The following is a 15,891-nucleotide window of genomic DNA, read 5'->3' as shown; positions in this document are numbered from 1 at the left end:
TGCTTATCCCACTGTCTCATCACATCTTCCTTCAGTTCCAGCTTACAGCCATACCACTGTGAGCCCTCCTGAACTCAATGTGATTGTTGTATCTCAGATAAACTGTAAATTCATACAAGCAGTTATTTTCTATGGTTAAGTACTTTCTATCTAACACTCACACACATTCATACTCCGATGGACGACCTGTTCGACCAGGTAGAGTAGGTCATCCACTGATTGGGAGGTTGGTGGTCAACTCCTGGCTGCTCCAGTCTGCATGCCAAAGTATCCCTGGGTAAGATACTGAACCCCAAGTTGCTCCAATGTGTTTGTCAGATTATGAAACATGTGTGAATAGGTGCTTGTATGTACATTTGTGTGAATGGGTGAATGTGTCATTTTGTATAGAGCGCTTCAGTAAAGTAGAATAGTGCTGTAAAAAGAACCAGGCCATGTATCATTCCTGTGTGGATTATTAATAACCAACTACCTGATCTAGTCTAAAAAGACCTGTGATTGGCCAGAGTCTCCCATCATTGGCTAGATTCTTATCAAACCTGAAAGCAGAGCCCTGATATGATGCAGGAGCCTAGTTTCCTCTTAGACCAACTTGATAGCATTACTTACATAATGGCGAAGGCTTATTATGGAGTTCTGTTTATTGATACCCAGAATGTGTTGTCAGCCTTAAGGTGTGGGTTGTGAAGAAAGACCCTTCTACTACAGAATCCAGAAAGTACTGAGATTGAACCTAAACCTTTAGTTAGAGGCCTGACAGCCAGACAAAATGCTGAAAGTCCATGCTGGTGGCTTTTTCAAACTCTCAAGATTTCATGTAAATGTTGAGACAAACTGAGAGTGGATAGTGTTTGACCGCAAACAGAAAAGCTACCTGAGTAATGTCTGTTGTCTGTGTCATGTAGCTGGATGGGAAATCTGCAGCAACTTCATGATGCTATCACGTGAATTTGGATCAAATCTCTGAGGAATCTTACTAGCACAAAGAATTAAGACGGTTCTGAAGTCAAGGGTCCAATCCAGTACTAGAAAGGTCTACCAAACAAAGTGACCAGAAGTGTAGAAGTACAAAGAAAAGGCAGCAGTGGAGGGTTTTATTAATTTTACTGACTTTATATTCTCAGAGGCAGGGCCTAAACAGAAGGACCAAAAAATGCACAAACATGAACAAGAGTGACCTGTGTTGTTCCATGTATTTTTGCCACTTTTGCTTCTAGTGAGATATAGACGTGAGTATGCAAAGCTCTGCGCAGCCCCCAAGGACTCCTCACCCACAGTTTAAGCTGAAATCATCAACTACTTTTGTCTTTTTCAGAATATGAGACATGAATGAGTTTTTCTTTTATATTTCAGAAGGTATATATGCTATATATTTAATGACTGACGTGTCAGTCTGATTAGTGAGTTAGCAATGTCGGCCAGCAAACTTTCCGAGTCTGCAGTTGAAGTTAAAGCAAGAATGTCTGGAAGATGACTGACTGAGAAATACCAAATAGAAAAACAAGACCCAGGAGACCCTTGAGCTGAAAAGGAAAGAAAATGTCCTGCTACCTTCAGTGTCTACAAAAAAAAACTTTAAAGGAGAAATGTGACTGCACCTGCCACCGTAGATAGATAGATAGATAGATAGATAGATAGATAGATAGATAGATAGATAGATAGATAGATTTTTTATTCATTCTGTTGCTGATTTGGAATTCTGGCATATCCAGGGTTAAAGGTTCAATTCCCTCTGGGGCTGTGCATGCTTAAAAAAGGTTCTCTCATGATAATCTAATGTGGCTTAGATAAAAGCATTTGCACATCTCTGTTTCTGTAACTCGACTCAGCTACAAGCCTTTTATAGCACAATCGATGGGGATAGGCGTCTATATTTATATCGCAAATGAATATAAATATTTGGATCTCTTTTTTGCTCATACCATTTGGCAATATTACATCTCAGCACTTGCTCTCTCACTCATAAATTTCCATCTCTCCCATCCCTCCTCTCTCGCCGGGTTTCCCACGGGAGGTGCCAGACGGCCAGTAATTTGGTTGTCTTGGCTCGTCTGGAGTAACACCTGCCCCCTCTCTGGGGAGGGAGAGAGCCTTTCAGCCAGGAGCACACATAGGCTACCACTGCCTTTAGCTGCTGACCATTGGGTCTGTGTGCGTGTGTGTGTGTGTGTGTGTGTGTGTGTGTGTGAGAGAGAGAGAGAGAGAGAGAGAGCGCGAGTGTGTGCGTGTGCAGCTGACTGAGTTTCCTTCTATGAATGTGCGCTTATTTTATCATGCACATGTGCAAACACACACATGACTGTGTGTGTGTCTGTGTGTGTGTACAGTAGGCTGAGTTTTCATCTGTATGCTAAACTGGATTTGCACTTGTTTCACCTTTCATTTTGTGTGTGTGTTTGTACATTATGCACATTTTTATGTGAGTAGGCTAGTGTGTGTGTGTGTGTGCTCTCAGACGCCCAGAAAGCATCTGAGAGCTTGCACTACATGCATACTGAATGATTTGCATGTACACTTATGTCACTCCGATCGTGCGTGTACGCGCGTGCGCGTTACGTGGCCTGACGTCATCAGGCCAGTAGGCTTTTCTTCATTAGCATAAGCTGAATATTCTAACGGTGGCTATGTCCTAGTTCTCTGTTACATTCCAAAACCTCAAAACTTTTTTTTTGAGTAAAATAAAATACAAAACGTGCCTTTTCTTTTCAAGTATTACCTTTTTAATTAAAAATAACACCGAAAAATATGAAAAGTTTGTCCATTAGAAACCAGCTGTCACACAATACCTCTACTACAAAAGATCTGCATAAAGCAACAAGTAGCCTACACAACCCTGAAGAGACAAAAAATCTTTGGATAGAGGATATGTTTTTTTCCCTTTCACTATAAAATTACTTATTGACTTTTCCTAATACAAAGCAGAGACAAATAAATAACCCAATTAATCAGAAAATAAAAATAATAGTCAAATCAGCGCACTGAAGATAATATTTTTTTCAAAATAATAATTTTTTGGTTATAGCAAATAAATAAATAAATAAGACAAAGAGGTTGAGCTCTGAATCGTATCCCCTTGGTGGTTTGAATTGTTTGACAATCAGTGTCGATGAAGCAAATGTTTTTTTACTTATTTTTTTTCTTTAGCAGCCCAATTCTAATTCACAGAGAAACCTCTCAAAAAATGGGAAACAAATTCATGGGGCCACTAGACCCCATCTTGAAGTGCTTATCGTTGCCATCGATAGACAGCGGACATGAAAAATAATAACAAACAAAAAACAACAACAACAACAGAAAAAAGCATCGAACATACATCAAACGAATAAATTATACAATGGATTAACAGAAAGTGCCATTTTTGAAGAACACCACCACTTTCCAAGTTCAAATTCACAGCCTAAAATATAGAAGCAACAAACCATTATACATTTATACAAAAAAGACGGCAGCTTATGATATTAACATAAATAAATTAGCCTTAAATATTAACACAATTAAATAAATAATTCCATACACTTTAGGGGAAACAAAAAAGCATGATTAAGGTCACAATTTTATATGTCATAAGTGGCACTTACGCATTGAAATGTTTTTTTCTTCCTTTATGGAAAATCTAAGCTAGATCTAAAGCAGCTATGTTTACGTCCTTTCGTTCCGATCGGGGGGGAAAATACCCCGTGTTTATTTTGTTCAACCTCAAAGTGACACAGTGAGGGGAGCATTCAGAAATCTATTCATGATATTAGATGAGATTAGGCTAATATCATTTTTAGATGTAGATTAAATGTGAAGCAAATTAAAATAACCAGAATCTTCTTGAATTTTTTGCAGCCCACGCGAATTATTATTATTTTTTCTGTCCTCCACTGCATCACTGCAAAGGAAGCATGAATGCCTGCGGGGGCTCTTCCAGACACCCCCCCCCTCCCCTTTTGCTGAATATCGGAAAAAATAATTGTCATTATTGCATCCAACGGCTCAAAACAACTCGGCGCTTGCTGCTTGCAGTGAGCGATCTGGACTGAAAGTTTAGGCTCCCGTAACTTTTTGCACCGCTGCCACTACATCAATCAACACTGGACTCACACTAAAGGGCTCAGCTCACCATATGGCAGAGTGTCAGCATCCGGGGAAGTGATGGTTTAGTTTGGATGGAGATGATGCTGGGCAGATTTTGGGCCTTGAATTGGATGGAAATTTTTTATTACATATCATTAAATGAAATAGAAGTTTCGGTGAGATGAAGGCAACACTGTGTCACAGGTGTTAGACCGATATATATGTGGAGCCGATATCGACATTTTTACATCAATCAATTAAGCAAGTCCACCTTAAAACAACAGTTTGTACCCCTGCAGCAGAAGTTTCGATTGTTTTTTTTTTTAATTCACTGCAAAATTATCTGATTACTTAAAAAATTGACCTTCCTTTTATTCAAAGTAGTGCTTTGTGGTGTTGAAAGCTAAAAAAAAAAAAAATCTCCTGCATCATTCCACCCTGACCGCTAACCTTGCCATAACCAGTTAACTCCCAGCACGCCGAGCGAGTCCAGTCTCCCAACAACTCAACCAGTTTCTCTCACATATATGTGCGCGTAGAGGGCGGAGTGGGGGGGTGGGGTGGGTCACTTTTAGACATCCAGCACATGATTGAGATAGGAGATGTAGCATATAGCCAGTCTGAGGATCTCGATCTTGGAGAGTTTCTTGTCCGGAGGTAATGTCGGGAGTAATTTCCTCAGCTCCGCGAAGGCCACGTTGAACGCCTCCACCCGGATCCTCTCCCTGGTGGCGTGGGCTGAGCGGTACTTGGCCGTGGCCCTCCGTCTTCTCCTCTTCTCCTCCCTGCTCAGGGGCTGGTCGGCTTTGCATTTGGCTCTGTCCTCCATCTCCGCCGGCTCGTCCGAGGCACAACCGGCCGACTTCAACCCATTGAGCATCGTCTCCGGGTCGGACTGAGTCCAGGAGAGGTCCGCCTCAGCCTGATCCGGGCTCAGCATCATTTTTATTCTGCGGTGTTGGCAGTCCTTCTCAAGAACCTGTGCACGGGCAAAATCAGTAATTGAAACATTAAAACATTGTTGTTTTTTTTTGTTTGTTTTTTTTTTTTTTTAATGGTCATTTTAAATTTCACATTTTACAGTCAGAGAGCTACTGTGTCACATGCGCTTGGATGAAATAAAGAACTGGATTGATTTTTGAAATCATCGTTTTTGCTGTTTTCCTGCACTCAGGCACCACTATGAGAAAGCCCACAGCGGGTGCTCCAGTCCCTCCTGTGCCTATTGCATAATAAAATTAAACTCCATAAATAATGAATGGTTCAAAATTCGCGGTTAATTCACGAAAGCTTCAGGCCTTAAAAACAGCCCAACAAATTTGAATTTCCAAGTGTCATGTTTGCAAAATATTGTTTTTTAAACGACGAAACTCTTTAAAAATACTATTTGTTTTTAAATTAAAGAAAAAAAAAAAACTCATTTTTTGCGAATTAACATAATCAGAATTGGCCATCTGTCACAGTGTGATGAACACATCTGCTTGGCTGAGGCCGGAGCGACTTGACAGCATGAAGGCAGGAGATGGTAAAATAATGTTGACATCTGCTGGACACCAAATTATTGGAGCAGTTGCTTTTTTTCTTGATTTTTGTTAATAAAGAAAAATAGATCTACGAATCTAAAAATAATAATAATAAAAATAAACAAATCGGGAAAAATCGTATTTAATTTGTTTTTATTTAAAAGCTTAATTTTCCACAGAAATCTGAGACTCACCTTGACAAAGGGTTGGAGGTTTTGTTCAGTTTTTTTCTTGTTGGGAACTAAAAGGCGCTCTTGAGCGGAGCTTCAACTCCAAATTAACTCATATTCCACCGGCCAAAAAAACCAACAAAAAAAAAGACAACAACAACATCAGATGTTAATGAGACGAACATTCAAAGAAAACAAAGAAAGGAGAAAAATTATTTTCTTTTCTTTCTTTCTTTCGTTTTTTTTTTTTTTTAAAGTAGTTTTTGACTTTTCTCAGCCGCGAACTTGCAACATGGGATCACGCGGGGTCAAACGTCAAGCGTGGAAATGTTTCTGCTGATAAAAAAAACAGCCCATCAAAAGTCTTGAGATGATTAGGTCGGACGAGTTGGAGAAAAAGAAATAATAATAATAATAATAATAATAATGATGATGATGATGACAGTGGCGGTGGTGGTGATGGTGATGATAAGCGTGGATCAGTCAGCCCCCCTGTGTGATCCCAGCGATGGAGAGACAATGGAGGAGATGGGCTGATAGCGGTGAAAGTGCAGCCAGGGCTACTCGTCCGTGAGCCTGTTGGAAGATGGGGATAAAAAGAGGGACAGATAAGCGAGGCTCTCCCTTGTCAGGAATCAGCGGATCGGAAGGCGGTTCGCGGATAATCCCCCCTCTCTCTTCCTTCTTGCGCCGAGTGTCATATGCGAGATAAGATCCAAGCGATCTGGACTAATAAAGGCTCACTTCATGGACGGAGGGGATGGAATATATTTGAGGAATGGTATTGTCTAACGCCGCCCCTCCCTCCCTCCCTCCTCTCTCACCCCTCTCTCTCCTTCTCTCGCTCCTCCTCACACACACACACACACACACACACACACACACACACACACACACACACCTCCTCCCTCTTTCCTCACTCCCCTCAGCCCCCTCAAGCGGTCTCACTCCCGTGGGAGCAGTGGGCAAAGGGAAAGCAGAGATGTGTGCATGATAAAGCGTGGAAAAAAAGGAATACTTGTCCATGTTGTGAGTTTTTGCACGTGCTCACATTTGTAGTGAATATTAATGATTATAAATAAATGTATATATGTATTTTTAAATGCAAATGAAGGGTGGTGGGGGGGGGGGGGTTCAACTTAAATGCATACAAGCCTGTAAAGAAATATTTTCTAGAATGCTTTAGAAATGTTGCTTATTTTGGTTATTTTCTTGGATTTATGAAAATTAGAAACCATTTTTTATAAAGAGGTGAAATAATAAAGCAGCTCCTCTGTTTTTTTATATGGTTTTAATTTGGTGCTGTTGACAGGTTGAGACTTAGATTTCCCTGGCTGACACACCTGAGTGTGTTTCACCCTGTGTTTATCAGTGGTCTGCTGTACTAATGATTATTAAAACAAATAAATAAATAAATATTTGTTTTATTGTCAAAACTAGTTGGTGTGGAGAGAGAAAAGGGTGGAGAAGCTGCATGCCAGTCCGAGGATGTATTAGGATTAGGTTATAAAACAAGAACAAGAATCAAAGCAACTGTTGCCAGTCAAACTTCTTTCCTTTCATTTTTTTTCCTCACAGTGTTTAACACTCATTGAATCTTTTTTTATGTTTAAAACAATTCAAATCCATTTGTTGACATCCTCATTTGATTTGGTAAATAAACAGCGAAATTATAAAAGAGAAAAACAGCACCTCAAAGAATCCTGGCTGCTAATCTACAGCAGGGGAAAATATGCCTTAAATTGCTCTATGCTACTCAATGACTGCCCAAATAAGTGCCCAGAGGTGTTACCAAGAAGGCCCTGATTGATGACACTTGCTTATTAAAGGACTTTGATATTAAAGAATAGCAAAGAAGCATCAGGGAGAACATATTTCCTATTTTCTCAGATATACGACTTACAGTATAGCCTACACATCGCTGACTTTTATCCAAGTTCTGCAGCTCTTTCCTGTCCCTGCAAACAACGAGAAGTGGAAGTGTAGTTTAAGGGCCTCGGAGAAACAAACCTGATATCCAGACACACAATAAAGATGGATGTAACAGCTGAGTCCAGCGGAGGAATGGCTGGTGAAGAATATAAGTGGGGATAAATGCCAACATACTGTCCCGCTTGTCACATATATATCCCAGGATTATGTCATATATAATGTTTTTGGAGTAGAATTGACACAAACATAAACATAACTTTTTCTTTTTCTTATTATATTGACTTTTAGATTTAGGAAAACTTCAAATCAAGCAAACTTGATCTCTTCTCTTCTCTTTTCCCATCATGCCTCCCTGTGCCCGGTGGCACCACCAGCGTCGGGTCAGGAGGGCATGGTTCCAGAGGAGGAGCAGCGGCCAGTAAGTGTGGGGACTAGCTGCGCCTAACGAGGTGATTAAAACGATAAGGGGAAGCACGGATGACTTGCCGTGGCCCGCAGCCACCGACGTGTTTATTGTCTCATGCACACACACACACACACACACACACACACACACACACACACACACACACACACACACACACACACACACAATATGTGAATGAGGGAGAGAAGTACTACCACAGTGCCAGAAGGACCATATCACTGAAAAATCAGCGTGTGTGTGCATGACAGAGAGAGAGAGAGACAGAGAGAGGGAATGCTTGTGTGTGAGATGACGGACAGCTCGCCTTGGGCTCTGGCCGGGTCCGTGGAGTGTGTGTGTGTCACAGAGGGACTCACAGCGGGGCGTATCGGAGACATGTCAAGACCAGGAGACAGAGGCCTCCTGACAGCTGGAGCCCACAGACACACACACACACACACACGGACCACCACCCTAATTACTTCACAGATGGAAGAAGTGGAGATAGTATAAGCTTGGTGGTCTGCATCGTCCGGACCCCTCCTCAGACCATAAGGCCCTTGGCCAAAGACATGAAGGACCCCTCCAAGGCTGTTTTGTTAGTGCCTGCTGCAATTACATCCCACAGCTGATGTAGTGATTCCGGAGACAGACAGGCAAGCTGCAGGGTGGTGGAGTCACCAGAGAACAGTTAATGGATGATGTTTGCTTTAGTCATGGTGGTGCTGGTAAAGAAGCTGAGCTGGTTCCGAGCTGATTTGTGTGCACGTCAAGTCGTGCTTCCGCTTAGGAAAATGAAACTTTGTTGTGACACAACACTGCATGTTAATAACAACCTCACACGTGTCATTTCCAGCAGGTCAGTGGGCGCAGAGATGATGCAAAGAAAGTTTTAGAGACATTGCACACAGACATTGTAGCAATATGAAGATAAAACAATCCAATACGTCATTAGGTTTTGACCATTACACACCCCCATAAAAAATGTAATATGATGAAAATGTAAACAATGAACAGTGTCATCTCATACTTAAAATTTCAACAAATCAAGCGCACACTCATTTTTCCTTAAGTGGCTAAAAAAGCATTATAAAGAACTAATGAAACTTTTTTCAGACTGAGATATTCCCTCGAAACAATCACCTTGTGAACACGAGTTTGGCGTAGGCTGATACTCTCTCTTGCTGTGGTTCCCATAATCATTCAGACCGGCAGACACACGGGAAGGAAGCCGTTCGGTGATTTATGGTTATGATTATTATTTGAGGGGTTCATATCAACCAGCTGAGGCCGAATACTGCTGCTGAGTTTGTGAGGAAATAAGATGCAAATTTGAAACCTAAAAGGATCAAATTGTTTTCCGGGCTTAGTCTAAAAGCCGAAAAGACTTAAAAACAAGCCTTTTTGTGTGTGTGTGTGTATGTGTGTGTGTGTGTGTGTGTGTGTGTGTGTGTGTGTGCGTAGGTGGACGTAGGTGGTGAAGAAGCTGTCAACAAGAAGTTGGGAGGTGATATCACTCTGATGAGATGTCTGTAATGGAGTTATTTCTCTAATCAGTCAGAGCTCTGTAGACCCCTGTGGCTGTCTGAGCTGCTTGTTACAACAAAAAAAAAAAACCCACCTTGAACCTGTGTGACATACTCCCTCCTGTCACCTATCAGACACACTCGCACGCACATACACACAGTTTTGAACATTCCCAGAGAGCAGTGGGATGGAGCTGTGAAATGGGAAGGATTAGTCACTTTGTCAGGAGATGTATGAGGCTTCTCTCAGGTGGACGGTGAGCCACAGGGGGCGTCTGCATGAGGCAGAGGGGAGAGAGGAGAACTAAGAGGCTGAGAGAGAAAAAGAAAAGATGGAGAAGAGCAGACACGCAGGCCAGGAGGTTCCACGAAGGTGAGCGAAATGAAGACAAAGTGGGAGAAAAGACAGTTTGAGAAATACAAAGAACACATTGAGGAAGTTGCTGTGACTGATCATTTGGCCCCAGAAGCCAAAAAGTTGATAGAACTCTAATTCGACCCCTCTCACATTTGCTTCACTTGCATCACTGAGACACACGCTCACGCACTGGGGAACACTCTGGGCAGCGTGTGACCGCCAACTTGTCCATGTGTTGTGTTCTCTCTTTTCTTCCAGGCTAGTGAAATAGGCAGCGGCCTGGTCTTTGGCCTCGTGTGTGTTTGTGTGTGTGTGTGTGTGAGAGAGAGAGTGAACGAAAGTGAGTGTGTGTGGATGGGGAGGGGAAGGGTTTGCCAGTTCAGGCCTGAACAGGAGGTGTGGGATCCAGAAAACTGGAGGTCCCATGTGAGAATGTGGCCGTCGTCAGCGCTGCCGTGGCAGGCCTCGGCACCATCTGTGCTCCCAGCAGGGCGCCCAGCACGTTCTACGCCACCCAGACGCATATGGACACACAAAGGTGCTCGCTTTCTCTCTTATGAATGTGCAGTTACGCGCACACTCACTCATCAGGAGTGGAGAGACACACACTTGGGAACGAATAGTGAGAGGTGCAGGAGGACGGATGATGAGTTTGTTGATTGTGCAGTGAACAGGATGAGAATGTCTTGGTGATGATGCTGATCTAAGTGTGATGACTTCAGAGGCAAAGATTAGTCAGCAAATGACCCAGATGTGCTCTGCTATTCACATAAAACTTTCAGTTTCATTTTAATAAAGATGACAATTAATTTTCTGTGCTTTTTAAAAAACTTTTTTTTTTGACTAATTTAAGCAGAGTCATTATTATACCTGTGTGACAGTTTTGGCTCTGACACACCAAATTCAATAATTACATTGATTCAATTTTATTTACATAGTGCTAAAACAAAACAGCAGTCACCTCAAGGCACTTTATATTGTATGGCAAAGACCTTAAGAAACCCCAACAATCAGCAGCAACTTCCTTTTAACAGGTAGAACCAGGCTCAGGGAGGGGCAACGATCTGCCATGACGAGTTGGGGGTGAGGAGAGGAAGACAGGACAAAAAACTCATTTATCACGTTATTACTGGGTGGCTGTAGCTCAGGAGGTAGAGCAGGTCATCTACTGGGTTGGTGGTTTGATCCCTGGCTGCTCCAGTCTGCATGCCAAATATCCTTGAGGAAGATACTAAATCCAAGTTGCTCTGAATCCAACAGAGTGTGAATGTTAGACAGAAAGCACTTAAGCATAGAAAATAAATGGTTGTTTGAATGGTGGATGAAGCTACTGGAAGTCCTCAAGTAGAGTAGAAAAGCACTATATAAGAACCAGTCCATTTACCATTGCTTTTATTTTTATTGCATGAAAGGACAACAGCACAATACTGAAATACAGCCTCTGTACAGAAACAGCCGTATTATACTGTTAATACAACTTCAGCTCTTTATAAACATCTGCACAGATAGCATGCTAACACAAAGCTAGCCAAGAGTCCAGAATGGTATTAAAGCTGAGTCCAAGCAGCCGAGATCTTGATGAGCAGTCATATTTGTGACAGTGGAACTTCTTTCTTGTAAATGTTTCTATTGTAGAATCACTCTTGGCTGTCTCTGTGTTCTAGTTTTCAACTTTAACATGTGTTATTGGTTTTGTGAAAAACTAAAAGAGAGGTTGTGTGTTCACGGTAGAATAGGGATTTGTGTGCATCTGCGGAACTGTAGATAAGGTTTATATTGTTAAATGTGACAATTTATGAAGTAACACAAAAGGAATGCAAAAGGAATGTAACAAGTAGCGTAACAAATACTTTCTCTGGCGAGAAGTTCTGTAACATGTTGCATTACTTTTAAGAAAAGTAAAGAGTAATGTGTAATACATCACTTTTGTTGAGTAATGACCTCAACAGTGCTGTGTGATAACAATGACGCTACAGTCAGAGACCAGGTACATGGATGGATATACAAATGGCAAAGCTGGTAGTCGGAGCTAGGTTAACATTCATAACTTGCCAGGCACCTGAACTAATGTAATAGTCCACAATTTTTCACGTTTGTGTGTTTTAAAAATGGGTTAAACAAGCACATTTAGAAGGATTTAGAAGTTCATTGGTGTTAGAGTACTTTAACCTAGCCTCTTGCTAGGATGATATTACATGCAAATTATAGAAAAAGGCACCATGAAATGCCCTCATGAGTCATTGCTCTACCATGTATTGCCAGAACAGTTCCTTGGGATTGACTCTGAAAGTTTCTGGAACTCTAATACATGGATAGAAAACCATTCTTGGAAAACTATATTCCCATATTTAGGATTTTGAACATGGTGGTTGGAAAGTGATGTCTGACTCACTGAGCCACAGGTGTTGAGTTGGGTTTGACTGTGAAGGTCCGACTGTGAATATAAATCATTTTCATACCCATGAGGACAGAAATGTGTCATCACAGGAAAAAGGTGATCACTCAGAACAACTTGGTATTGATTTGCATTGACCCTTCCCTCTAAGGGAGCACATGACCTGCAGTGTATGGGTCAAGGGTTCATGTTTTTCCATCAACCATCCGCACCTAAAAGAGGTGTCAGTCTTTGTATCACTCTTCTCAGCAGCAGCGTACACTTTCTTCTGTGTGTGGGAAAATGCATTTGGTCAGCCTCTGCCCTTTTGTTTTTGATCGTCACAACTGTACGTTTTGTAGCTTCATAAAGCCCTGTTTCAGTTTGCTCTGCAGCGCCTGAAGTTTTGTGTTTTTCCGGTGACTTTGTTTATTCGATCATACTGATTTTCTATCTGAGCTCACAGCAATAATCAGCAAGTTCTTAAGCAGCTGTTGTCTCAGCTTAATTTTTTAAGAAATTTGTCTAACTTAACTTAAATCATTAGCTTTGTATTGCCCAAACAGATATGAGAAAAACAAGAGTATATATGGATAATTTTCAGCTTTTTAGTTCAGATTTTAAATCCTGACTATGATCCTTTTTTTTAGCATAATTATTTTTATGCACTATCCATGAATCCATGAGGTGCACTGACTTTTTTTTAAACATATTTCATTCCTTGCTGCAACTTTCATTTCAGAGCAAAACTAGGCTGATACATAATTTAGAATGGCAATAGACTCAAGAAAAAATGTAAAATATTAAATTTAATGTTCTTGTCAAATTAAATGGACTTTATTGGATTTTAGCAAATATATTTACCTTTAAGATTAATCATTTGAATGAATAAACCTTTGTTTTCAAATATTTCATTCGACTTTTACTCAAAATGATCGCTTCCTGTATATCATTTTCTTGAAGGTTGCTCAGAAAATTGTTATTTACGATAGGAATTATATATTGAGTGGATCTGCAGCTTTCTTATGCTTTAAACAAAGAAGTCAATTAGAACATTAAAGCTCTGTTACTTTGAATGGCTTCTCTTTTCTTCTTCTTCTTTAGTGCATTTATTTCTTCTCTTAATCTTGACCGAAAACTTCAGAACTTTTCTGTTATCACCTGCCCATCTGAACCCCATGTTAGAGCCATCCATCCTTTCCTCTCCTTCCTCTTTCTCTCCTCCCACCTTGTTCTGCACATTCTCCACAGCCTCCCATACCTGTTCTTCCTGCCCGCGGACCCTCCTGTCTTGGCCCTCAGCCCTCCTCTGAAGCTGCACCTGTCTCATTTATGGTGTTCGTTAGCTATCTTCAGCCACCCCACACCTCCACTTTCCTCATACCTTGCACCCCAGCCCGATGACCCTTTCTTTCTCTCTCTATCTCTGTCTCTCCCCCTGGCCCCTCATCCTCCCCTGAGCGCACCCTGTCGCTCCATCTAGGGCCTCCAGCTGGCTGATGAGTTCATTAGGCCCAGAGCTCTGCCAAGGAGTATGGCGTTGTTTGGGCCAAACCGGGAGGGCATCAGGGGGCCCCCGGTGGCCATTGGGCACAGGCCTTGGCCATTGGAGTTGGGACAGAAAAGTCCCATAATGTCCCACATGTCAATATGCAGGCTTGGTCCCATTCCTGGAACCTGGAGACTGTTATTTCATACATTAGCAATCTGGTTTGGGGCTTGTTTCTCCCTTAAACTTCAGAGGGAAGAACGCAAGGCGTTGTGGTCTGAAGGGGTCCACATAAACAATGAGGGTAACAGATTTCTAATAATCCCCACAGGTCGCAGTGACATCTGGCCCTGCACTTGAGCGTTGGCTCAATTAATTCGGAAAACACAAAACAAAAAGTGCCAGGGGCAAAGATCTGGGGGACGTCACAGTACACTTTGCATGTGTGTCTATCAGAGTGTGTGTGTGTGTATTGACTGTGGCATTTGATCAAATCAGCGGCAGTTTATGTATGTGTGAATTTTTTTCAAATTAGTCAGAGTATACAGCTCCTACACCGAGACACACATGATTGTAATTTATCCATGTGAAACAACAACAAAAAAAGGTGCGTTGGTCTATTTTTTCCGTTAAAATATCTCCAAAATGCTCCATACTTTATCGTTCCCTCTGCTCTCACCTTTTCCCTTCTCTGTCCTCTGCTTCCTTGCGGCGGGTCAGCTGGGGTTGGAGCCTCCGTGGCTGGGCTCAGGTGTAGCCTCAGCTGGGCAGAAGGGGGGAGGATGGAGCGGAGAGGTGATGTGAGGAAGAGCAGAGGAAGAGGAGAAGAGAGGAGAAGGATTCTGTCCCACGGGGAAGCCGAGAGGGAGTCAGGAAAGAAAAAAAAAAGGAAAACAAACACGTGCGTTCACGCAAGTTAAAAAAAAAAAGAAAGAAAAAAAAGACAACAGCTTTGTCCCTCACCCCTCTTTTCTACACCTCCCCCATCGTCTCTCTTCCCCTCTTTCTCTCTCACTCTTTCTCTCCTGGGAGAGGCCTGGCCGGGCTTGGCCTGCACGCCATCTGCTGCATAATGTAACGGGATGGAACTCCAAATCCTTCATTTCCACTCACTGCCTGTCATCTGTGTGTGTGCACGCGCGTGTGTGTGTCCACTCGTACAGTTGCATAGGCACACTGAAAGGGTGTGAATGTTTGGGTGCGTGTGAGATCTCATTTTACGGATGTTGTGACATTAGCTCGCCCGGCGACGATGTCGAGCGATGGGTTTGATGAAACAAAAGGTGATGCCAAATGTGTGTTTGTGTTTTATTTTTCTAAAAATACTTACTCCACCATTCAACATGCAAGTCTGGTAGTTTTCACAGCGTCCGCCGAGGAAACAGAGTTTCAACTCTCAACAGCTCTTCGTAGCTGGCAGCATTGTGGCATCGCAGAGTTGTTTGTCTTTCTTCATCCATTTTCAGATGTAACAAAAGCTCTAAATGAAATAGTCTTTAAACACGAGCTCCTGGGAAATCGAGCTGAGAGTGGCACCTTGCCAAGGATGTCACAAATTTGCTTTTTGTTTACAAGTTAACACACAAAAGTGCACACACACAGAGTCGTGTTTAAGTGCTCCACCCCTCTCTGCAGTGCTGGTAACCTGGAGGTGCAAAGAGTTGTCCCTCCAGGTCCCCCGTGGGGCCACTATGAATTGGGGGGCCATCTGTTTTCTGGTAATAAGCTTTCTCTTCATTCAGTCTCTCTCTTTCCCTCCCTTCATCCTCTCTGTGTTTGTTTGATTCTACTTTTGTTTTGGAAGGTTTTTTTTTCTGTCTCGCTCTCATTCCCCAGACATGAAAAGACGCAGACAGACAGAGAGATCTGGTGCGAGAGGCAGCGTTGCTTCTGGACATAAACACAAGCTCCACTGCTGTTTAGGGGAATGGAGACATGGCGAAATATCACAGTGTAACCCCTGAACCCTGACCAGCGATCTATGGCTGTTGACACAAAGTAAACGTGACACATCTCTCCTCACATAAACCCCTGCACCCACCACCCCTACCACC

General features: G+C 42.2%; 1 protein-coding gene across 1 annotated transcript; it reads right to left on the bottom strand.

Annotated features, from left to right (window-relative positions):
* Positions 1-2,703: 2,703 nt before the first annotated feature.
* On the bottom strand, positions 2,704-6,520 carry LOC146361010 (helix-loop-helix protein 2-like). Its single transcript, XM_084922562.1, has 2 exons — positions 5,777-6,520; positions 2,704-5,038 (listed from the first exon to the last, which is right to left on the bottom strand). The coding sequence occupies exon 2, from the start codon at positions 5,000-5,002 to the stop codon at positions 4,631-4,633; it is 372 nt and encodes a 123-aa protein (XP_084778688.1). The 5' UTR covers positions 5,003-5,038; positions 5,777-6,520; the 3' UTR covers positions 2,704-4,630.
* Between the last annotated feature and the right edge of the window lie 9,371 nt (positions 6,521-15,891).

This window comes from Perissodus microlepis, chromosome 23 (assembly GCF_051167445.1).
Source record: "Perissodus microlepis isolate ML-2025 ecotype Zambia chromosome 23, ASM5116744v1, whole genome shotgun sequence".
Lineage (NCBI taxonomy): Eukaryota > Metazoa > Chordata > Actinopteri > Cichliformes > Cichlidae > Perissodus > Perissodus microlepis.
The sequence above is the reverse complement of the archived record's forward strand: the minus strand, read 5'-3'. Positions and strand labels throughout refer to the sequence as shown.